This window comes from Hemitrygon akajei, chromosome 12, assembly GCF_048418815.1.
Source record: "Hemitrygon akajei chromosome 12, sHemAka1.3, whole genome shotgun sequence".
NCBI lineage: Eukaryota > Metazoa > Chordata > Chondrichthyes > Myliobatiformes > Dasyatidae > Hemitrygon > Hemitrygon akajei.
Window position 1 is genome coordinate 99,223,526 of NC_133135.1, and position 26,110 is coordinate 99,249,635.

The 26,110-nt window shown below is 40.7% G+C and overlaps 1 protein-coding gene across 4 annotated transcripts in view; it reads left to right on the plus strand.

Annotated features, from left to right (window-relative positions):
- Positions 1 to 26,110, plus strand: part of cop1 (COP1 E3 ubiquitin ligase) — a 158,671-nt gene that overhangs the window by 46,782 nt on the left and 85,779 nt on the right. For 3 of the 4 annotated variants that reach the window (XM_073063745.1, XM_073063747.1, XM_073063748.1), the window contains 6 exons: positions 1,004 to 1,068; positions 1,705 to 1,824; positions 7,907 to 7,975; positions 9,795 to 9,854; positions 13,851 to 13,963; positions 14,284 to 14,341. In XM_073063745.1, coding sequence (XP_072919846.1) covers positions 1,004 to 1,068; positions 1,705 to 1,824; positions 7,907 to 7,975; positions 9,795 to 9,854; positions 13,851 to 13,963; positions 14,284 to 14,341 — 485 coding nt within the window. The remainder of the gene's footprint in view (positions 1 to 1,003; positions 1,069 to 1,704; positions 1,825 to 7,906; positions 7,976 to 9,794; positions 9,855 to 13,850; positions 13,964 to 14,283; positions 14,342 to 26,110) is intronic. The other variant, XM_073063746.1, reaches the window with a different exon arrangement.

A 26,110-nucleotide genomic window follows, 5' to 3' on the forward strand; every position in this document is an offset into this window, starting at 1 on the left:
CGCATTGCTATGTTTGGAGGGAAAAGGGGACGGCACACCACCAAAATCTCATCCCAACTGTGAAGCATGGTGATTTGGGGCTACTTTGCTGCCTCAGGGCCTGAACAGCTTGCAATCGTTGATGGAATAATGAATTCAAAATAGTATCATGACATTTTACAGGAGAATGTCAGGGGAGCAGTCCATCATCTGAAGCTTAATAGAAGTTGGATAATGCAATAACACAATGACCCAAAAGACTAGAGTAAATCAAGAACAGAATGGTTTAAAAGGAAGAAAATTCATGTTTTGAAATGGCCAAGTCAAAGTCCTGATCATAATCCTGTAGAAATGTTGTGGGAAAGACCTGAAGCAAGCAGTTTATGCAGGGAAACCCACCAACATCCCAGAATTGAAGCTGTTTTGTATGAAGGTATGACCTAAAATTCCTCCAAGCTGATGTGCAGGACTGATCAACAGTTACTGAAAAAGTTTGGTTGAAGTTATTGCTGTACAAGGGGGGTCACACCAGTTACTGATAGCAAAAGTTCACATACTTTTTCCAACAAACACATGTAATATTCTATCATTTTTCTCAATAAATAAACAAGGATAATGTTTTGTTATTCATTTAATTGGGTTCTCTTTATTTAGTTTTAGGACACGTGAAGATCTAATCACATTTCAGGACATATTTATACAGAAACAGAAAATTCTAGTGTTCACAAACTTCCTAGTCCCACTGTAAATAGGCTATGTTCCGACTGTAACACGATAAACAGACAGGAAAAGTGAAGTAACAACAACAGATGCTTTCTGTCCTGATGGATTTGTGGGCGAAAGCACATGATTCCTATGTCCTCGTGGGGAGTGTGCAGCATTGCTGAAAGCAAAGTGCTGTTAAGCTGGTCTGCTCAATCACATTGTCCTGCTGAGCAATTCTATGTTGAAGTTAGAACAATTATTTTTCTTTGTTAATAAAGTTTGATTGCTACTTGGCTAAATTATTTCTCTTCACTTATAGTTAATGAACTAATCTTGAAACAGAAGCAAAGGTTTGAAGATAAGCGAATAAAACTGGAACACCCAGTAAGTACTGATGAATATTACCATATATACCTGAGCTGTCCTGAGTGTACTGCAGACTGTCTAGTGGAGCCTCATTTAATGATTATTAAGGTACATGATTAACTGTTAATGATGGGTAGATGGGTACAGACAGTCATATGGCAGAATTGATTGAAAGATGTCAATATAAATTGAACTCAGAAAGGAATAATTACAGAAAATCCATCACTCGGTCCACTAGATAATGAAAAATAATGTCCTTACTGATATTGCTGTTGCTGTTCACCATTGTTTCAAGCTAGGAAGATGTATTTGAGTAGCTGACGTATTTCTAGATGATAATGGCATGCACCAGGAGGATACTTTGCATTAATGTTATATACCGGATGAGATGGAATGTATAGAAGGGGAATGTTAGCATGAGTTGGCTTTGAGGAATTGATAATGGCATTATGATGAAGGGGGTCTGAAAGCGGGTGGGGAAAAGTGGGAATTAGGAAACAATGAACTGGGGTGCAGTAATGGTGAGCATATGTTGAGGCAAGACAGGAATGGGATGACTGAGGGTTGGTTTTGATGCTGCTGGATATAGTTTTTTTTCTTTTGGCTGGATACTCAATGTTGATGTATTTTTATGTTACCTGCTTTCTTTTCTAGAATGGTCACAGATGGCAGGCAATACAAGATGTTTTAATTGCAGACCAGGACAGTTTGGATCTTGCCAATGTTAACCTCATGCTGGAGCTTATTATGCAGAAGAAACAGCAGCTGGAAGCTGTGAGTGTTCTGCATTCTGTTGGAAAATACTGGGGTTAAGTGGTTGGCCAGAGGGGTGGGGGAGTGTAGTGTTGGCTCGGAGAAGAGTTGCAAGGTTAAGCGTTCATTGAGAAAGGTGGATATAAAACATTAAAACATAGGATGATATGGTAATGTAGTGTTTAGCACAACACTTTACCGTCCGGGTGACTGGGGTTCAATTCCCACTGTTGCCTGTAAGGAGTTTGTGCGTTCTCCCCAAGACCATGTGGGTTTCCTCCGGGTTCCCCAGTTTCTTCTGACAGTCTAATGACTTACCAGTTGGTAGGTTAATTGGTTATTGTAAATTGTCCTGTGATTAGGCTAGGATGAAATGGGGAGGTTGCTGCATGGTGTGGCTTGAAGGGCTGGAATAGCCAATTCCATGCTGTATCTCAATAAATAAATTAAATATTGAGATAATCCAGTTGAGATAAGTATTGAGATGTATCTACCCTATAGGCAGTTACTGGTAGGAGCTCATATTGTAATATATGTTAACGTTAAATTCTAGTTTCCTCCTTAAGTGAATACTTCTCTGATAATGCTTTGACATTAGGTTAAGTAATTACATGCATGGAAAATCTCAACTTTTCACTTTGTAATTCTAATTTCATCCATAACCTGACTTTCAACATATTATTAATTTATTCAGTACTTAGTAAGGAAATTGATTTACAGGAAAAAGGAGTAAAGGGACAATTGATTGTAATATACATTCTAAAACATGGTGATAGAGGTTTAAAACATTTCTATTTCTAAAGTACAAAAATTGCATGTATAGATAATTGAAGGTTCAATTCACGAAGTTAATTGGCTATGTATGAGAGTTAAAAAAAAAAATCCCATGGGTTTTTACTTTTATGAGGATATTTTGGTCTGAGTAAGATGCTAGAAGCGTAATAGGAGAGGTGATGTTACTAGGAGGCTGTGGACTGAACCTGGGCAAATGAAAAATGACCGAGGGAAGATATTGGACAGTGATCTATGCTCTTAGATTTTGTATTGTGATCGGTAAAAAAAAACAACTTAAATTGAGAAAATGTTCTAAACTGGGACTAGAACAGCTTTACCAGGCTGATGTATGATTAGACAAAGGTGGACGAGAAATTTGATTGTAAATCAGTGGGGCTCATTCAGTTGTTCAAAAAATATTTGCTCTAAGCAAGAGGAGATCTTAATTTTAGGTCCCATTGGCAGTTCAGGGACCATGCAGGACAAAAGGAAACATGCAAAGGAAGTGTATGAAGGTACAAGAGTTGAACATTTTGGAATACCTTGAGGATTTGTGAAAGATGCAGAGATAAAATTTAGGGGAAAAAATATATATGGAAGACAAAGCATTTGCATAAAAATAAATTGGCAGGCAATTTCAAAGAAAAGCCTTTTTAATGAAGTTTTAATGAAGAATAAGTGGAGTAAATTAGAGAAATAGAGGTGAAAATAGGCTTTGTGGAGTGGTTGGAAGGGTTGATTGCTTTTTTTTTGAGGCATTGTAGAGTGTTGCCTTTCATTGTGGGTTTCAAAGTGTTCAGTAAATTTTTTTTTACAGATTTTTGTCATGGTACTTTTGAATAATTTTGCTTAACATGGAAGAGCTATATTTAAGCACTATGCTGCTGATAACTTAATTGGCAGTGTCATTGAGAGTGAAGAATATGTAGATAGCAGGAAGCTATCTGATTGGGTGAGCACAGTAGTTGCAGATGGAATTCAGTGTGGAGAAATGCAAGTCAATGTTATCAAGGTGAAAGAGTATACAATAAATTGGAAGAGTGCAGTTGAGGAAAATTTTACTTCTCTTAATGAATGATAGGGTTTTAGAAGGTACTATATGCTGGGGTAGTGGAGTAGGAATGGCTCATCACGTTTAAGTTGAGTGAGCAAAAGGGATTAAATGCTATGGACCAGGTGCATGGTGGGATAAAACCAAGCCAATTCCAATTCCTCCATGGATAAAGCACAACTCTACTTGTGCTTTAATCAGGGCTTTATATTGTTTTTTAGTTCTCAAAGCAACCACAATTTATTGGTACAGTAGAGATAAGGGGTAGTATCCCCTTAGCCTATTTAGGTAGCATTTTGAAAATTGTCCAAAGAGACATTTTGCCAAATTTATTATGGTAATATTGCTATTTGAACTCAGATGAAGTTGGAGTAAATGTGTAAGATTAGCCCTTTGTGTCTGCGGTACTATATCCTTAATCTGTAAGTAGATTTTAGATGAACAGTTTAAAAATTCAGCCCAGACTCTGGGAATTGCTGTGATCATGCTGTTTAAAGTGACAAATAGATTTGATAGGATACATGGAAATTGCTTTATTACGTGAGGAAATCCAAAACAGACTAATAGCTTAATTTGAGCTGGCAGTTCAGAGTGAAATTGGTTAACAGTTTTACACAAGCTGATGGAATTCTAAAAGTCATGCATGTTGGGGTCTACCTGGAATTTAAAACTGATGTCAGTCAATCGGTTTTGTGTACAGAGTGTTGAGAACTGGCTATGATACTTGTTAGGCCAGTGCAATCATCAGAGGCTACCCATGATTGTACCCGTCTGTAACATTGAAGAAGCCTTTCATTGGTCTCTACCAGTATTATAATCTTCATCAACCAATGTACTGACAGGGCCAAGATGAGTTGTGATGATGTGGCACTCTTGTCTCACGCCTGCTCCTCCAACCTGGACCATGTAGTATTGTCCATTTTATCTGTTGCTAGGAGTTTTCCGGCTCCATCCTGGTTGCAGTGTACATTCCACCCTTGGTCAAAGTTGAGCAGGCACTGGAGGAGCTGAGCACTGTGATCTGCAGTCATGAGACAGCGCACCCAGATGATTTCCAGAACATAATGGGGACATCAACCAGGGCAGCTTAAAGAAGTCTCTAACCAATTACCACAAATGTATCAGCTGTGGAATCTGAGGAGCCAACACACTTGACCACTATTATACCACCATTAAGAACGCTTGCTGTGTGATTCCACATTCGCACTTTCGCAAGTCTGAGCACCTGGCTGTACTTCCATTCCTGGTGTACAGGCAGAGACTGAGTACTGCAACACTAGTGGCGACAACAGTGAAAATATGTCAAGAAAGGTGGATGAGCACCTAGGACTGCTTTGAATTGATGGACTGGACTATAATCAGGGATTCATCTTTGGATCTGGCTTTGTCAAGACCTGTGTGGATGAGTGTGTGCCTTTGAGAATGTACCAGACATACCCAAACCAGAAACTGTGGATGAACCATTAATTTACAGTGTGCTGTGGGCTAGATCTGCTGAATTCAAGGCCGGTGATCCAGAACTCTACAAGAAGACCACTTGCAAATTACGGAGGGTATATTAAGAGCAAGAAAGCAATTCGGGTGAAGTTAGATGGAATCAGATGGATATCAGCTCTAGCAGGGTTTGAAAGCCATTACTTCCTAACATCATAAGTGGCTGTGATGCTTCACTTCCAGATGAGATCAGTGCCTTTTATACATGCTTTGAAAGGGAGAATAAAATTACACCTGTGCAAATCACTGCAGCATCTGGCTACCCTGTGATATGTCTCAGAGGTTGACATCAGAACATCTTTCAAGAGGGTGAACCCTCGCAAGGTGTCAGGGTGGCTGCCTCAACAACTGTTGCCCACTTGCACGCACATCTATAGAAATGAAGTGTTTTGAGAGTTTGATCATTGATAGAATTAAGACCATAAGACATAGGAGCAGAATTAGGCCATTTGGCCCATTGAGTCTGCTCTGCTGTTTCATCATTGCTGATCCATTTTTCCCCTCATCCCTATCTCCTGCTTTCTCCTCGTATCCCTTCATGCCCTGACCGATTAAGAATCTATCAACCTTTGCCTTAAATAATATAAAGGCTTGGCCTTCACAGCTGCATGTGACAAAGAATTCCACTGATTTACCATTCTCTGGCTAAATAAATTCCTCCTAATCTCCCTCTTAAAATAGAGGACTCTCCTCTCTTCTGCCACTGTGTCCTCTAGTCTTAGACTCTTCCCACAATAAGAAAGGTCCTTTCCACATCCACTCTGTCATGGCCTTTCAACATTCGATAGGTTTTAATGAGGTTACCCTTCATTCTTCTAAATTCTAGTGAATACAGGCCCATAGCAATCAAATGCTCTTCATATGACAAGCCATTCAAACCTGGAATCATTTTTGTGAATCTCCTTTGAACCATCTCCAGTTTCAGCACATTCTTTCTAAGATGAGGCCCAAAACTGTTCACAGAGAAGCCTCACCAGTACTTTATGAAGTCTCAACATTACATCCTTACTTTTATATTCTAGTCCTTTTGAAAAGAATGCTAACATTACATTTGCCTTCCTCACCACAGACTTGACCTGTGAATTAAGCAAGTCCCTTTGGTTGAAGTAAAGGTTGACAATTTTGTAAATGGAGAGAAAATACAAAAAACTGAGGTGCGAAGTGAATGACCATACATTTCCTGACACTGTATTCCATCTGCTATTTCTTTGCTCATTCTTCTGATGTGTCTAAGTTCTTCTGCCTATCTACTTCCTCAGAACTACCTGCTCCTCCACCTATCTTAGTATCGTCTGCAAACTTTGCAATAAAGTTATTAATTCCATTGTGCAAATCATTAACATATAACATAAAAAATAATCTGTCCGAATACAGACCCCTGTGGAACACCACTAGCCACCAGCAGCTAGTCAAAAAAGGCTCCCTTTATTCCCAGTCTTTGCCTCCTGCCAATCAGCCACTGCTTTATCCATGCTATAATCTTCCCTGTAATACCATGGGCTGGTAGCTTGTTAAGCAGCCTCGTTTGGCACCTTATCAAAGGCTTTCTGAAAATCTAAATGCACAACATTATCTGATTCACCTTAGTCTATCAATTAATTCTTGCCTTAACAAGGACTTGGAGCTGCTGATATTTGCCTGCAGTCACAATAAGCTACAATGGATGCAATCTCACTACGTCTTCACTTGGCCTAATGCCACCGAGACAACAGGAATACCTAGGTCAAGCTGCTGTTTATTGATTACAGCTCAGCATTCAACATTCTCATCCCCTCAGTACTAATCAATAAGTTTCAAATCCTGTGCCTCTACCTACCTCTCATCTGGATCCTTGACTTGCTCATTGGGATTCCACCGTCAGTGTGGATCGGCCATAACATCTTCTCACTAACCATCAACACTGTACACCTCAAGGATGCACGCTTAGCCGACTGTTCAACTCCACACCTATGACTCTGTCTAGGCACAGTGCAAATCTCATCTATAAATAAGCCAAAAACACAACTATTGTCAGCAGAAGCCCATTTGGTGATAAGGAAGCGTACAGAAGTGGGATAAATCAGGTTGAGTGCTTTCATAAAAACAACCTTGCACTCAACATCGTAGAATTGATTGTGCACTTTAGGAGGGGGAAGTCAAGGGAACACCAATCCTCATCAAGTGGTCATTATTGGAAAGGGTGAACAGTCGATAGTTCTTGGGTGTCAACATCTTTGAAGATCGATCCTGGGCCCAACATCGATTTTAATTATAAAGCATACCAGTGACTATACTTTATTAGGAGTTTGATGAGATTTGGTATGTCACCAAATATTCTACCACATTTCTACAGATGTACCGCAGAGGGCATTCTAATTGGTTGCATCACCAAATGGTATGGAGGCAGCACTGCACAGGATTGTAAAAAAGCTCCAGAGAGTTGTTAAACATAGCCAGCCATGGACACTAGCCTCCCACCTTCCAGGACATCTTCAAAATAAGTGCCTCAGAAAAGGCGGCATCCATCATTAAAGCCCTCCACCGCCCAGCACATGCCCTCTTCTTATTATTACCTTCAGTACAGGAGCCTGAAAACTTTAGGAACGGTTTCTTTCCCTCTGCCAAAAGATTTCGAAATGGACAATGAACCCATGAACACTACTTCACTGTTTTTTTATATAGTACTTTATAGTATATTCTATATAGGGCACTGTACTGCTGCCACAAAACAACTAATTTCACAACATGTGTCAGTGGTAATAAATCTGATTCATTTTAACATTTTTTTAATTACTTTTTGCATAGGAATCACAGGCAGCTCAGCTGCATATCCTCATGGAATTTCTTCAAGAAGCAAGAAGGAATAAGAAGGAGGTTAGTTTGGCTTTTATTTTCCACTAACTGACCTATTTGAAAGTCATATTCAGATACAGTCAGGCAGTAGATACTGCTGTATATGACACCTAGATATTCAATGGGCAGCATTTACCCTTGAAATGCAATTCAAGTCCATCACCAATGGTTTCTCAATGCCTTGCCTGAAATTAGCATTACTGAATTAGTACAGCATGTTTTCTTTTTGCTCACATGGTAAATCAAGTCCCAGTGTGATACTCAGATAGCAGAAGAGGTTCGGTTATACAGTCATGCAACACTGAACATCAACCACCTATTTACACCAATCCTACAGGAGGATTTGGAAAGTAGATTTTAAGCTGCTACTAGAGGAGATAATAGCATCTCATTTGAGAGACATTTAAATAGGAGTTCAGATTCAGCAACCCTGTAAGAGTAAGAGGCAGAGATGTTTAGGGAATTGTTTTTTAACAAAGGATATTGAAGGTTTGAAGGAAAAGAAGGAAGCAAATATCTGGTATTACAAATTTATATTAAAAATATCACTTGAGGTTTGCGAGGGATGTAGGAGAGAACTGGAAGAAATTAGGATGGCACAAAGGGGCCATAAAGTGATCTTGGCAAGTAGATTAGGAAAAATTCTAAAAATCTTTATATTAGAAACAAAGGACAACTGAGGAAGGGAATAGCCAGTTGTGTAATCAGTCGAGCCAGGGATATTTCCAAGAAGGATGTGGAAGTTGAAAATTTAAAGGAGTATGCTGATAGAATGGAGCACATCTGCTTCAGGAAGGAGTAGACCTGGAAATAATAAAGCACATTAGGGTGGATAATCCCTATGTTTTGATGGAGTCTATCCATGGGATGCTTGGTGATGGGAGGCAGAAAGGAGTGATGGATGGGTGTTTTCCTGACAAAGTCTGTAGTAAGTGTTTTACCACAGTGATCAGTGCTAGCATCTGTTTGAAATACAAATGACTGAGTATTTGGGTGGTCTGATTTATAAATTTTCAGACTACAGGAAAATTGGAGTTGTGGATAATCAAGTAGTTGTAGCGGGACATAAATCAGATGAAAAGTTTGATGGAGTAGTGTCGGATGGAATTGATAAAGTAATGTACCTTGAGAAGTCAAATTCTTGTAGAGTATAGAATAAGTGTCAGGGAACTTGGAGTGCAAATCCATTGCTCCCAGAAAATTGAAACCCAGGTGGAGGCAGATACAAGTACAAAGTTTAATAGGTGTGTGAACAGGTACTTGGATAAGAAAGGATAGTGATGTCATTTAATATACTTAATTTGTTGAGCCATGGTATTGAATTGGGACTCTAAAGGAAGAATGTGGTACCAGTGGAGAGTGCAGAAGAGGTTCACCAGGATGTTTCATGGATTGGAGGGCTGTAGTTAAATAAACTGGAATGGATTCTGTTTATTTTCTCTGGAACATAGGAGACTGAGGAGTGACTTTATAGAGTTTTTTAAAATTATGAGATGGAAGTAGGGTAGATAGATCAGAATCATTTTGCCAGAGCAGGGAAGTCTAGAATTAGAGAGGACAGTTTTAATGTAAGTGGGAAAATTTTAAAGCAGATCTAAGGAATGTGCTTTCCATACAGAAATGATGGTTATCTGGAGTGAGCTGCCAGAGGAAATGGTGAAGGCAGATAAAATTATAGGACTTAAAGGTATTTGGACAGGTACTTGATAGGAAAGGTACAGTTTCAGAGGTGGAAGTGTCACCCGTCCCTTACATGATGTGGGTTGGATTGGATTTTTGACAGAATTTGTATCCATTAAATTTACTGCTAAGGTTAACTGCCTCAAACTTCCCTTCACAGCAACTGGAGCAGTTACAAAAGGAACTGAATGTTCTTGAGGAGGACATCAAGCGGGTGGAGGTTTGTAAAATTCCTTTCTTTACAAAACGATTTCACCTATGTTTATGTTAATTTTAGAAAAGCTAGCAGAGAAATCTCTCCTCATTTTTAAAACCCTCCAGAACAGCTGATCTTAAAATTAAGCTTGGTGTTCTCCAATGACTAGTCAATAAACATGTTACCTGATGAGAAAGGAGACTGAAAATACCGGAATCTCAAGCAACAAATGAGCTGTTAGAAGAACTGAGCAGATCAGGCAGCACCTTTGGATAATCACCATTTGGGTCGAGTCCCTTCATCTGAACAGGGTTGGTTGTCTATTTCCCTCCCAGATGCTGCAGTCTTCCAATGAGCTCGACCAGCAGCTTGTTTTTTGCTCCATAAATTACCAATTGTGCTTGTCTGTAAATCTAGGTGTTATGCTGCTTTTTTGGCTTTCAAGTCCAACAGTTGCCCAGGCCAGTTAGTTTAACATCTGTAGTTGGGAACATTCTTGAAACTATCATTAAAGAAGAAATAGTGAGGCATCTAGAAACAAATGGATCCATCAGGTAGACGCAGCATGGATCCAGCAAAGGCAGGTCCTGTTTGACAAACTTACTGGAGTTCTTTGAGGATATGATGAGCATAGTGGATGGAGGGGAACAGATCAATGTTATTTATTTGGATTTCCAGAAGGTGTTTGATAAGGTGCCACCTAAAGGACATCCATAAGGATGCAAAGAGTTGGGGGTGATTATTAACATGGATAGAGGATTAGTTAACTAATAGAAAGCAGAGTTGAGATACATGCGTGTTACTCTGGTGAGTGACTGGTGTGCTGCAGGGGTTGGTGCTGGGCCTGCAACTGTTCACAATATACATATACAATCTGGAAGAGGGGGCAGAGTGTAGTGTATCTAAGTTTGTTGATGATACTAAATTGAGTGGAAAAGCAAATTGTGCAGAAGGTACGGAGAGTCTGCAGAGAGATATAGATAGGCTAAGTGTGTGGATAAGGATCTGGCAGATGGAGTACAATGTTGGTAAATGTGAGGACGTCCACTTTGGAAGGACTATTATTTAAATGGTTAAAAAAAATTGCAGCATGCTGCTGTGCAGAGGGACTTGGGAATGCTTGTGCATGAATCACAAAAGGGTGGTTTGCAGGTGCAGCAGGCTATCAAGAAGGCAAATGGAATGTTGGTCTTTATTGCTAGAGGAATTGAATTTAAGAGCAGGGAGGCTATGCTGTAACTGTACAGGATACTGGTGAGGCAGCACCTGGAGTACTGTGTGCAGTTCTGGTCTCCTTACTTGAAGGATATACTGGCTTTGGAGGCGGTGCAGAGGAATTGCTCCAGGTTGATTCCAGAGATGAGGGGCTAGACTATGAGGAGAGATTGAGTTGCCTGGGACTGTACTAGCTGAAATTCAGAAGGATGAGAAGAGATCTTATAGAAACATAAAAGTATGAGAATAATAGATAAGATAGAGGCAGGAAAATTGTTTCCACTGAGACTAGAACTAAGGAACATAGCTTCAAGATTTGGGGGAGTAGATTTAGGATGGAGATGAGGAGGAACTGCTTTTCCAAGAGAGTGGTGAACCTGTGGAATTCTCTGCCCAATGAAGCAGTGGAGGCTACCTCAGTAAATGTATCTAAGACCAGGTTGGATAGATTTTTGCATAGTAGGGAATTGAGGGTTTTGGGGAAAAGGCAGGTAGGTGAAGATGAGTTCATGGCCAGATCAGCCATGAACTTGTTGAATGGTGGAGCAGGCTCGACAGGCCAGATGGCCGACTCCTGCTCCTATTCTTGTGTTTTTGTGTAGGCTGTTCATAGGCAGACGTGCATTTCATGGTCAGCTGAGGTTTTGTACTCAAGATTTAGTATCACTGGAAGTCTTTATGAGACCAAGAGCTGTAGCTTTTTTTTCTGCAAGTGGTCATGCAATGGTTTGAATGTATAGGCAGAAAATGAATGACTAACAGCCAGATGGATAAAGTCCACAGCAAGTAGTACCTTGAGTCCATTGTGCTCACTGACAGTTAATTCAGTTCACTTTGAACTACAGCAAGAGCTAAATCTACATCGCCATAGGTAACTCAATTGTACTGATGGTTTTGAGGCAAATGGAAATTTCTGAAGCAAGAACCACTTTTTGGTTGGTGTGTTATCTTCCTGGTGTGAACGGATGAAGATTGTTCTGACTGTATGGAATGAAGTGGGGCGATGAATAGCTTCTATTCAACAGAAAGTCGATTAGGAGTAAACACTTGTGAGTAAAACAATATTTAACAAGTGGGAATCTTAAAAGAGCATTAGCAAGTGTTCATGCCAGCATGTTCCAGCTAGGATGAAAGGCAAATATGACAGAGTTGGAACATATTGTTTCAAGATTACAAAACACTGGTTCAGCTACATCTGGAGTATTATGTACAGTTCTGTTTACCATACCTTAGGAAGGATGGAGTTGCACTGGAGAGTGCAGAGGAGATTCACTAAGTATTGCCTGGATTGAAGGACTTGAGTTATGAGGAGAAAGAATGGGCTGGACTTGTTTTCCTTGGACTGAAGAAGGTTGACAGTAATATGTAAGATCTTGAGTCATGGGCAAAGTACGTAAAATGTTTTTTCCCATAGTAGAAATATCAAAAACAAAAGGGTATAGGTTTAAGGTGAGAGAAAGGATTTTTTTAATGTAGTGAGCACACTGCCAGAAGAGGAAGTAGAATCAGATAAAATTGCTCTATTGAAGAGGCATTTAGATAGTCTTAAAAAGATGAGTAGAAGAATTGATAAAGTAATGGTCAAATGTGTTGGCATGGATGTAGTGGGCTGCAGTTTCTGTGCTTGGTTATGGTCCATATTGTTGCTGGAAGTAGAAAAAGTGTTGAGGTCTTCTTTGAAAGGTTTTTGGGATATCAGTTTACTTTTCATCCCATGTACTTGAGAGTACTGTAGAAGGAAGGATGCAAACAGATGCAGCTAAGAGGGAAGGATTTAGTTCATGTGGTACTGGGAACTTTGGAGTCCTGAAGAAGGGTCTCCACCCAAAATTTTGACAGTTGACTCTTTTCTATAGATGTTGCCTGACCTACTGAGCTCCTCCAGCAGTTAGTGTGTGGTGCTTTGGATTGATAGGATCTGCACATTTTCTCGTGTACTGGGAGGTGAGACTTGTACGTGTTGGATTGTTTGCAGTGCATTTAGAACAGAATCATTGGAGGAAGTTATCTTGTGCAATTAGACTGCCATGGCAAGGGCATGGAAACCTGATTAAGATAGAAAGAAGCAAGGCCGGGTGTGGAAGGCAGAAAATTAATGAGAGTTTGGAAGTCAAAGGAAACAAAGGCTCAGGGGTGAAAGGCAAGGAGCTAAGTGAACAAGGTCAGCAATTCAGACACTTTCTATTTAAGCCCTTTTTTTATAGGTGTGATTATTGCTGATTGCCCTTGTGAAATCGAGCCATCTTGAATTGTTGCAGTCCATATGACAAAGGTACTTGCACAGTGCTGATGTGGAGGCAGTTCAAGGATTTTGAGAGATAAGTAATATATTAATAAGTTAGGAAGCTGTGTGACATGAAGGGGGTTTGCATATGGTGGTATTGTCATGTGTCTAAGCTCCTGTCCTCAATGGTAGATGTTAGTTTGAGAGGTTTTGTTGGCTTATCCTGGATGAAGAGCTGCATCGACTATTCATAGTTAATACTGGCATGTGGTTTAAAGAATAGAAATGACAGCACAAAGTTTCTAGGTGTATTGGTTTTTTGGACGAGACAAAGTTCTTAAAACTATTCCTTCTAGTTTTTAATTTTCCTGCGGGGTGGGGGGGGGGGGGAGAATACCATCTGTTCACCCAATCTATGCCCCTCAAGACAACCTGTAAGTTCACTCCTCAGTCTCCTGCACGCCCAAGTAATAAAGTTTTAAGGTGAAAATGAAAAGATTTCAAAGGGTGGTGGTGAAGATGGAAGAACATTATCAACTTGAATGAGAATGAAATGCATTTAATGTAAGGATTTCTTTCAGGGGCTGATATTCAATGAGCCAACAGGTCTATATTCTCCTATGAGTGAGTTGACTCATGTGCCAAATCTGGATAGCACAGTTCCACAGTTTGAAGCACCATCTCCATCACACAGGTACTTATCACTTTTTTGAGTTTGTGGGTAACTCATAAAAATGTGCATTGGATTTGATTAATAAATTATAACTCCAGTTGATTTTTGAATAAATTACACAAGTTTTAATACTTCAAATTATCCATTCCTTATAAGCAACATGATCCCATGAACCTGTCCTTCAATAGAATTCTTAGCATTCCTCATGACTAATAAACTAATGTTTTAATCACTGGGCAAGCAATCCAAAGTCTTGGGTTGATGATCCAAAGCTGTCAGTTTAAATTTGGTGTATTGTTCTGTGACCACATTCCTAATCCTTGTTCTTGTATACTTTTCAGTAGCATTATGGACTCTCCTGAATATTCTCAGCACCATGGTTTCAGTGGAGGTTCACAGGTGAGCTGTTGATTTATTTACAACCTTAACCAATATAAATTGTGGTCAGGTATTTTTTTAAATGATTGGGTTCAAACTGAAGAATCATGTTTCAGTGGGACATTTTGGCTTATGCAGAGTTTAGATCCACTGATGTGCTGTGTCATGGATGGAAATCGTTAGGCCCATGGAATTGCCTCAAGCATTATATTCCCCTAGTAAACACAAAGTACACTGCAGATGCTTTGTTCAAATCAACACGTACAAACAAGCTGGATGAACTCAGCAGGTCAGGCAGCATCCGTTGAAACGATCAGTCAACGGATGCTGCCTGACCTGCTGAGTTCATTCAGCTTATTATATTCCCCTTGCCTGTTAACTGGGAGCCATATTGATTGATATTAAGCTTCAAGCATGTTGTCCCGTTGTTTGTGATGCCTAAATCCCCCTCTATACTATAGTGCTACATTCTGTTTGCTGCTATTATGAAATGTCTTGTAAATGTGCAGTATGAATACACGTTATTCAGAGTCAAAATCATGTTTAATATCATTGTTATATGCTGTGAAATTTGTTACACAGCAGCAGTACATTGCAATACCTAATAGTTAAAATTATAAATTACTATTACGTTTGTGTGTACATGTATACAAACGGAGAGGAGGAACTTTAGATCATTTCTCCATACAAAATTGTTTCAGTTTATCAGTTTTTTGGGATGTCTTGCATGAACAGCCCTCTTCAGTCATGCCACAGCATCTCAATTGGGTTAAAGTCTGGACTCTGCCATGGCCATTCCAAAATACAAACTTTCTTCTTTTTAAACCATTCTGTTGTTGAATAAACTCTTCACGGGCTTCAAGCCAAGTACTGGTATTGATCACAATTGATGTTTCGGTGACAAACTCTGTCATCTTCTTCGGGGTGATGCCTGGGTGAGTCTAGTCCAACGGTATTTATATCTCTCCTCCCCCCCGGAAGTCCACCCCTTCTGATTGGTTAGTACTCATTTAATTAATTTCTGCTCACCCACCTTGTTTACAAACCAGTTCTTGCTTTGAGTGAGACCTCGTTTTTGTCAAAAAAAATTTCCTCTGGTTTTATCTCAATGGCTTCCTTTTCCAGGCAGTCTCAAAACCCATTAGCATGGCACAGTAGTTTTAAGCTGTCAAAATCAATCCTATGACCATTGCAAATGCAGTGTTCCGCTACAGCCGATGTACCTCCTTGATGCGGGTTTCCACCGTGTGTCCTGTCTGGCCGATATATGTTGCTCCGCATTCACAGAGAATCCAATAAACATCAGCCGATCGAAGTCCCAGGTCATCTTTGACCTGCATAAGCTGTGACTTGTGCTTCCTTACGTGTTTGTGGACGGAATTAATCCGGTATTTCTTCAGGATCTTGGCGATTCTTCAGAAACCATGGAAATTTAAGGAATTCAGGCGATAATGATAGGTTCCTCTCATTGCTAGGTTTCCTGGTTTTTCTGTCAGCCCTTTTTATGGGACTAATTGATTTCCTTCTCCTTGTAGCCATTCTGTAGGTACATCAAAACTCTCTAGGTCTGAAGTATTTTCACGGTTAATCAGGTTGAAAGAACCGCCCTTTGTTGGGAGGCATGATGACGGCTGTTATTGTTGAGGTATAAATCTGTGTGAGTGGGTTTCTGATGGATGCCAGGTCTGAGACTGCTGTTTGGTTTGCGACATATTAGAATGTCCAGGAATGGGAAGCAACCATTCTTCTCCATCTCCATCATAAATTGAATGTTTGAATGTTCAGGTGGTTGTGAAACTGTTGAAGTGCCTGGAGTTCACAAGGCCACACTACGAAGTTGTCATTGACGTATCTGAAGAAATATTTGGAGTAATAGCCCAATGAACTCAGAGCCTCTCCTCAAAGTCCTCCATGTAGAAATTAGCAATAGCCGGTGACAAGGGTGATCCCGTGGTCATTCCATCCACTTGTTCAAAGTAGTTCCCCTCAAGCTTTGTATGGAGGAGGATCAAGCTGTCCTTAATGGAAACTCTCGTGAACAGGGACACCACATTGAAACTGACCGTTATGTCCTCTGGGTTCAGCTGGATGTTGATTATTCTTTTAACGAAGTTGATCGAAGTTGAACAGCCCCCAAACAAAGGGTGATAGCATGGTTGTTAAATGCTTAGCGAGACAGTAAGTTGACATCCTTAAGATAGTAACCTAACAACGAGGAAGAATCCATCGTTACCGCCTGTCTTCCCTATATTTCCGCAGTTTCTGGAGGGGTCACCAGGATCCTGAAGAAATACTGGCTAAATATCATCCATAAATCCATAAGGAAGCTCAACTCGCAGCTTAAGCGAGTCAAAGATGATCTGGGAGCTGGCGATTCCCAGTGAACATGGAACAACATTTATCGGGCAGACAGGACTGGAAACCTACATCAAGGAATACAGGAGGTGTATCTGTTTGGGTTATCAGGAGAAGTTGGTGGTAGCAGAACACTGTTCACAGTGGCCATAGGATTTGGCACAAAACCACTGTGCTGTGCCAATGACTTTTGAGATTGCCTGGTAAAGGAAGTCATTGAAATAAAACTAACAGAAAAGAATTTTAACAGAGATGGAGGTCTCGCTCCAAGTAAGAACTGGAATTCGATTATAAACAAGATGGGAGAACAGAAACCAATCAGGAGGGACAGACTATGTGAGTATGATGAGACTTACCCAGGCATCATCTCTGAAGAAGATGGCAAAGTCTGTCATTGAAATGTGGGAGACTCTGAAGTCAGATAGAAAAAAGTTCTGTGGTCTGATGAAATCAAAATTGAGCTCTTTGCACATCAGACTAAAACACTATGCTTGGCTTAAGCCAAACACACCTTCAAAAACACACCATTCCTACTGTGAAATGTGGCTGCATCATGCTGTGGGGACGCTTCACTGCAGCAAGCCCTGCAAGGCTTGTGAAGGTAGAAGGTAAAATGAATGCAGCAAAATTCAGGGAATTCCTGGAGGAAAACCTGATGCAGTTTGCAAAAGAACTGACTTGGGAGATTTGTTTTCCAGCAAGACAATGATCCCAAGCATTAAGCCAAAGCTACATTGGATTGGCTTATAAACAGCACAGTTAATGTCTTGGAGTGGCCAAGTCAGAATCCAGACCTCAATCCAATTGAGAATTTGTGGCTGGGCTTGAAAAGGGCTGTTCAATCACGATCCCCATGCAATCTGGCAGAGCTTGAGCAGTTCTATAAAGAAGAATGGGGAAAAATTACAGAGTCCAGATGTGCAAAGCTGATAGAGGCCTATCCACACAGACTCAAGACTGTGATTACTGCCAAAGGTGCACCTACTAAATACTGACTTGAAGGGAGTGACTAATTATGAATTCAATTATTTTGTGTTAATAATTGTAATAAATTTAGACTGATTTCTCAAAATTTATTTTCACTTTGACATGAAAGTCTTTTCTCTTGATCAGTATCAAAAAAGCCAGATTAAATCCACTGTGATTCAATGTTGTTAAATAATAAACCATGAAAATGTCCAAAAGGGTGAATTCTTTTTAAAGGCACTGTACATATATATGTATGTGTTTGTATATTAATTAAGCAGTGGAGAAAGGGAGAGGAAAGAAAACTGAGGTAATGTTCATGGATTCACTGTCTATTCAGAAATCTGAAGCGGAGGGGAAGAAGCTATTCCTGAATTGTTGACTGTGTCTTTGGGATGATAGCAATGAGAAGGGGCATGTCCTAGGTGGTGAGATTCCTTGATGAATGCTGTCTTTTTGAAGATGTCCTTGATGTTGGGGAGGCTAGTGCTTATGATGGAGCTGGCTGAGTTTGTAACTTCCTGCAGCTTTTTCTGATCCTATGCAGTGGGCCCTCCATAGAATATAGTGACACTGCTAGTTAGAATGCTCTCTGTGATGTCTGTAAAAATTTGTAAGAGTCTTTAGTGACATACCGCATCTCTTTAAACTATTAAAACCACCTTTGTAATTGCATCAATACGTTAGGCCCAGGATAGATCTTCAGAGATGTTGACACCCAGGAACTTGAAACTGCTCCTCTTTCCACTGCTGATCCCTCGATGAGGACTTGTATGTGTACCTTTGACTTCCCTTTCCTGAAGTCCACAATCAGTTCCTTGGTCTTGCTGTCATTGAGTGCAAGGTTGTTGATGCTCAGATGATTTATTCTGAGTATATCAGAAATGCGTTGGGAGGGTTCAGCTACAGTTTCAACATGGTTTAGAACATAGAGACTGATCACAGCTAAAGAAAGGGTGGAAGTCAGAAACAGGAAGGGTTCAATTACTCTATTCTATAGACTTAGAGTGATAAGTGTATGGAACACATTGTTGGGGTAGTTGTAAAGGCAGAGACATTTCAAGACTCTTAAATAGGTGCATAGTTTTATTTATTTAATAGGTACAGCTCTGAAACAGGCCGCCCAATTACAGCCATGGGATAATTAACCTACCAACTCATATGTCTTTGGAGCGTGAGAAGAAACTGGAGCATAGGGAGAACATGTAAACTCATAGGTAGCAGCAGAATTGATCCCAGTGTTATAATAGCAATACACTTGCTACATTACTATGCTGCCCAAAGGAACACAATTACATGGAGTGCTGCCACAAGAAGGCATGACCCCACTGCCAGCCATGCCATGTCCTCTTTTCAATACTACCATCGAACAAAAGGTCACAGTCCATCAGGTTCAGGAAAAATAATTACCCTACAATGATCAGTCTTCTGGACCAGCAAGAATAATTACCCTACAATGATCAGTCTTCTGGACCAGTCTTCAATCACCACAATTCTGAACTGAGTCTGTGACCTACAGACTCACTTTAAAGGATTATTTATAACTCACGTTCTCAGTATGGTTTTTGATTTGCACAATTTGTTGTCTTTTGCACATGGTTATGTGTTGGCCCCTGTTTATGGATAGCGTTTCATAAATTCTTTGTATGTTTTCCCTGTAAATTGCCTGCAAATAAATGAATCAGGGTCGTATATGGTAACATACACACTCAGTAGCCAGCACACACAAAATGCTGGTGGAACACAGCAGGCCAGGCAGCATCGATAGGGAGAAGCACTGTCGACGTTTTGGGCTGAGACCCTTCGTCAGGACTAACTGAAAGGAGAGATACGAAGAGATTTGAAAGTAGTGGGGGGAGGGGGAAATGCGAAATGATAGGAGAAGTCCGGAGGGGGTGGGATGAAGCTAAGAGCTAGAAAGGTGATTGGTGAAAGTGATACAGAGCTGGAGAAGGGAAAGGATCATGGGTAAAGGAATGGAACTGGATGTGGCCTTCTGCTGTACCCATCCATTTTAAGGTTTGTGTGGTCAGAGATGCTCTGCAGTAGTACCAGGTGGTTATTTGAGCTACCCTCACCTTCCTGTCACTTTGATCCAATCTGGCTGTTCTCTTCTGACCTATCTAATTAATAAAGCATTTTTGTCCTTAGAACTACTGCTGAATGGATGTTTTTTGTTAATCACACCATTCTCCATACGCTGTAGAGATGTGCGTGAAAATGTCAGGCGATCAGCAGTTTCTGAGATACTCAAACCATCTTGCTGGGCACCAATAATTATTGCATGGTCAAAGTCAGTTGGATCACATTTCTTCCCCATTCGGATGTTTGGTCTGGAAAAACAACTAATAATGTCTACGTTTTTATATGTTGAGTTGCTGCCACATAATTGACTGATTAGATATTTGCATTAATGAGAAGTACCTAATAAAATGGCCACTGAGAGTATGCACTTTACTAATACAAGCTAGTACATGGTAACAGTATACATTATGTATTTTGATAATAAATTTGTTTTGAACTTTAATTCACAAGAATAAAATCCTGTGATTTGTTGCTCTTTCTTTCACCTGTGAAATGGGACCCAATATCGACAAATGTTCCATGGGATTGCTTTACTGTATGTAATCATGTTAATTGTTACAGCTATTTTACATCAACAGATAGGGCAACACAGTGGTAAAATGTGAATACTACAGGACCTCAGTTTCAACTTTGATTGTTCTCTTAAACCCTGAATCTAAAACATCGCAAAGTAACTTGCTGATTGCTATTCAACACCCTCCCTCAGCTAATGAATTAGGTGGTCTTAAAATTCAACATAAAAATGCTTCAGGAACACCAGCACAATAAGCACACAGAAAAATTGAGATGCCCATCCCACTGTAACACAGGGTTTATATGAATGCTAAGCAATGGAAGCAGTAAGAAATCTAGAAATGATGAAATGAATTGTCATTCTGGAGTTCTGCAACATGGTTGTTAGGATGGGAGATTACCATGATTTACTATGGTGGGTAAAAGCTCAAATGGCCCAGTGTGCTGTTAAATAATGATGCTTACAAATTCCATTTCCAAGTCAGAATCAGCTCATGCAGGCAACTTTGTCAGCTGAGTGGCTCATTTCAATGTTCTGTACTCTGACTCCATGACTCAATTCTGATACTGGTTGGATTCTGAACCATGTGCACTCATTTCTCAATCATACGTTGTTGTGCACAAGGAGAACACTCACACTGTTCTGAATTCTGAAGAGAAATGTAATTTTTATACAGAATTAGCTAGAATTTCCAAGAATGTTGCAGGGTCTCTGGAGCCTGAGAACCTGAGGAAAGTTTGAATAGATTACGAATGTATTCTTTAGAATGTAAAAGATTAAGAGGAGATTTGATGGAGGTAAACAAAATTGAAGGCAGTACATAGGTTAAATGCAAGCAGGCTTTTTCCACTGAGGTTGGGTGGGACTACAACCAGAGATTGTGGGTTAAATGTGAAAGGTGAGAAGTTTAAGGGGAATGAGGAGAAACTTATTCACTGAGGGTAGTGAGTGTGGAATGAGTTGCCAGCACAAGTGGTGCACAGGAGCTCGATTTCAATGTTCAAGTTTGGATAGGTACATAAATAGTAGGGATATGGAGGTTATTGTCCCAGTACAGGTTGATGGGAGTAGGCAGTTTCAATGATTGTCATGGACTAGATGGGCAGAAGGGCCTGTTTCTGCGCTGTACTTCTCTATGGCTCCAGCATTTGTGGATATTGACTATTTGACAAGCTATGTATGTTTGAATTCCTTACTCGCAAGAACAATCATCATTCACGATACAGTTGTTAAAAGTGGCTAGTACCTATACAGGTTTCCCCCACTATTTGAAGGTAGAGTGTTCCTATGAAATGGTTCGTAAGCCAGAATGTCGTAAAGTGAAGAAGCAATTACCATTTATTTGTATGGGAAAAATTTGTGAGTGTTCGCAGACCCAAAAAATAACCTACCAAATCATGCCAAATAACAGTAATATATAGAAAAAGCAGGAATGATCTGATAAATACACAGCCTATATAAAGTAGGTGTAGCGATTATACTAGATAGATAGATAGATAGATACTTTATTCATCCCCATGGGGAAATTCAACTTTTTTCCAATGTCCCATACACTTGTTGTAGCAAAACTAATTACATACAATACTTAACTCAGTAAAAAATATGATATGCATCTAAATCACTATCTCAAAAAGCATTAATAATAGCTTTTAAAAAGTTCTTAAGTCCTGGCGGTTGAATTGTAAAGCCTAATGGCATTGGGGAGTATTGACCTCTTCATCCTGTCTGAGGAGCATTGCATCGATAGTAACCTGTCGCTGAAACTGCTTCTCTGTCTCTGGATGGTGCTATGTAGAGGATGTTCAGAGTTTTCCATAATTGACCGTAGCCTACTCAGCGCCCTTTGCTCAGCTACCGATGTTAAACTCTCCAGTACTTTGCCCACGACAGAGCCCGCCTTCCTTACCAGCTTATTAAGACGTGAGGCGTCCCTCTTCTTAATGCTTCCTCCCCAACACGCCACTACAAAGAAGAGGGCGCTCTCCACAACTGACCTATAGAACATCTTCAGCATCTCACTACAGACATTGAATGACGCCAACCTTCTAAGGAAGTACAGTCGCCTCTGTGCCTTCCTGCACAAGGCATCTGTGTTGGCAGTCCAGTCTAGCTTCTCGTCTAACTGTACTCCCAGATACTTGTAGGTCTTAACCTGCTCCACACATTCTCCTTTAATGATCACTGGCTCCATATGAGGCCTAGATCATCCATATGAGGCCTAGATCTCCTAAAGTCCACCACCATCTCCTTGGTCTTGGTGATATTGAGACGCAGGTAGTTTGAGTTGCACCATATCACAAAGTCCTGTATCAGTTTCCTATACTCCTCTTCCTGTCCATTCCTGACACACCCCACTATGGCCGTGTCATCAGCGAACTTCTGCACATGGCAGGACTCCGAGTTATATTGGAAGTCTGATGTGTACAGGGTGAACAGGACCGGAGAGAGTACATACATACTACATACAGAGCTAGAGACAACACGCAGTCGGTAAGTCGTTTCGAGACTACTTTTTTCAAACTTCGCGGTGCTGGCATTTAATCCCTAGCGCCCGCCCTCTCCGGGCGGAAATGACATCAGAGGTGCATTACCAAAGTCTCCCCCCCGCGCGCTGGCTATTTGTGAGCCGGTTTGCCTGCGCAGAAAGTGGGTCGCCACATAGGAATACTTCTCTGCAATTATTGCAGCACTGTCCACCATAGCGAAAATCCCACACAAGTGCTCTTCGCAGAACTCGCAGCAAAAACACTTGGAGCAAGCGCTCTTGGCAGAAACACACGGTGCAGGCGCTCTCGGCAGAAGCACTCTTTCCAGTAACCTTTAAGCTTTGAAGCTGCCAAATCATACCAAACACAGCCTATATAAAGTAGAAATAATGTACATCCAGTGTAGTTTCACTTACCGGAATCGGGAAGACAGTAAGCACACTTGATGGTGTGTTAGGCTGAGTCGTCGGAGGTTGGGGTGGTGGGAGGTAGAGGAGACTGGGGTGTCATCTCATCGTCGTCTGTTTGCATCAGGACAGGCAGGTCACCTTCTTCTATGTCTGCCTGCCTCGATGTCGAAGGTCGAGTTTCGTCAGCTGCTGTGACTGATGTGGAAGGCTTTGAAAAACGACAGTATGCTTAACTGCTTAGCCTGGCACATTTTTCTATCATGCAGTTCTTTGTAAGCACTCAAATCATCCTGCAAATATGCCCTAAATCTATGTACCCTTTCAAAATTAGTCATATTTTTCTACAATCATTGCAGCGTTGTCAATCGCAGCGAAAATCTCTCGCAATTGCTTCACATTTAGTTCCTGGACGACTTCACTTTCGGGCCGTTCACTACTGCGTTCGGTTTCAATTGTTATCCTTTCCTCTTCTTCATCTGTCAATTCTTGTCAATGGGATGCCAAAACTCTTCAACATCATCTTCATCAACTTCCACAAACCCTTAGCCAAACTCACTATATCCTTCCTTGGTTCACCACGATCGAAACGCTTTGTTATGTCTAGTTTTATGTTAAGTGTAACACCCTTTTAGGCTTTTCCGATACCTTAGAACTCATCTTGCTAACGGATGCACAAAATAAATCGACATAAAGCACAGATGCTCACAGGCACGTGTTTAAGCAATGCCGTCTAGAATGCAGTTCCGGGGGAGGAGCTTGGCTGCTCGGGGCCCGCGCTGCCTTTTTTTCATAACAGTGAAAACACCTTCTGTTAGTGAAAACAGGTAACTAATGTAGGTGTTTTGTAACAGCGAGGTGTTGTAAAGCAAACGTTTGAAAAATGGGGGACACCTGTAAGTTGACAACCGATGATACTTTGAAACAATTGTCCCTCAGCTGGTTTGTGTGTTTGGCATCCTTTCATTATGTTATTATTTTGTCTCAGTAAGTGCAAACTGCAGTGCAGAGGGAAGTTGTGCTCTTCAAAGACCTTTCTTGCCTGGGCTGCTGTACTCTATTTGCAACCTATCCTTGCTTGGACATTTTTTTTTAACCTTTGACTTGCTGCAATGACCACACTCCCTTTTTTTCTTGTAAAGGACAATGCGAATCTGACTGAATTTCAATAGCAAAAAGTGTAAACTCCATGACCAGTTTCATCAGGGACAGTTGTTTGATCATGATGGAGGCAGTGCTCTTTAAGCCATCACTCCACAGAGTGATCTCAGGCATGAGATTAAAGATTCAAGATTCTTTAATACAATTTCCAGTACACATGTGCAAAGGAGAACAAAATAATAGTTACTTTAGATGCAAAGCAACATGACAAAAATAAGTTAACATAATAAATGCAGATACATAAGATAGCCCCACCTACAACCATCCAATACCTCCACCATCGACGAACAGTTACAGTCGTGTATACCATCTACAAGATGCAGTAACACATCAAAGTTCCTAAGGCAGCATTTTCCAGACCCATGACCACTACCATCCAGAAGGATAAGAACAGCAGATACATGGGAACACCACCACTTAGAAATCCCCCTCCAAGTCAACCACCATCCTGACTTGGAAACACATTGCCATTCCTTCATTGTCGCTGGGTGAAAATCATAAAATTCCCACCATAACAGTACTATGGGTATACTTATACCTCAGGGACTACAGCAATTCAAGAAGGCAGCTCATCACCACCTTCTCCAGAGCAACTAGGGATGAGCAATAAATGCTGGCTTAGCTGGCAACACCCACATCCTGTAAATGAATAAATAAAAAAAATACATTGATTGTATGTCCATAAAGAGACACTAAAAACAGGAGTGTCTGTACATAAGTTGACTGACAGGAATTGATAAAGTAGTGGTGGAGGGTATGTGGAGGAATGGGTTAGTGGGTGGAAGTGTTGATCAGAGTATTGGGGGAAAATAACTTGTTTTTGTGATGGTTGTCGTGGTGTGTATACCACATGGTCTCCTCCCTGAATGAAATGGGACAAACAGTCCATGAGCAGAGTGGAAGAGTTTCTGGTACCTTTCTATATATATATAAGTTATATATATATAAGTTCCTTACACACATATATATATATATATATATATATAAAAGTTCCATGTACCTATCCAGGAGCCTCTTAAAAGACTCAATTGTATCCGTCTCCACCACAGTCGCTGGCAGCCCATTCCACACACTCACCATTCTCTGTGTAAAAAAAAAAACAAACTTACCCCTGACATCTCCTCTGCACCTTTTTCCAAGCACCTTAAAACTGTTCTCTATTGTGTTAGCCGTTTCAGCCCTGGGAAAAAGTCTCTGACTTATCCACACAATCAGTGCCTCTCATCATCTTATGCACCTCTCAGGTCACCTCTCATTCTCTGCCGCTCCAAGGAGAAAAGGCAAAGTTCACTCAACCTGTTCTCATAAGGTGTGCTCCCCAATCCAGGCAACATCTTTTTGAATCTCCTCTGCACTCTTTCTATGGTTTCCACATCCTTTCTGTAGTGAGGCGACCAGAACTGAGCACAGTACTCCAAGTGGGGTCTGACCTGGGTACTATACAGCTGTAACATTACCTCTTGGCTCTTGAACTCAATCCCATGGTTGATGAAGGCCAATACACCATATGCCTTTTTAATCGCAGAGTCAATCTGTATAGCAGCTTTGAGTGTCCTATGGACCCCAAGATCTCTCTGATACTCCACACTACCAAGAATCTTACCATTAATCTCCACCATCATATTTGATCTACTAAAATGAACCACCTCACACTTATCTGGGTTGCACTCCATCGTTCACTTGTCAGCCCAGTTTTGCACCCAATCAATGTCCCACTGTAACCTCTGACAGTCCTCCACACTATCCACAACACCCCAACCTTTGTGTCATCAGCAAATTTACTAATCTATCTCTCCACTTCCTCATCCAAGTCATT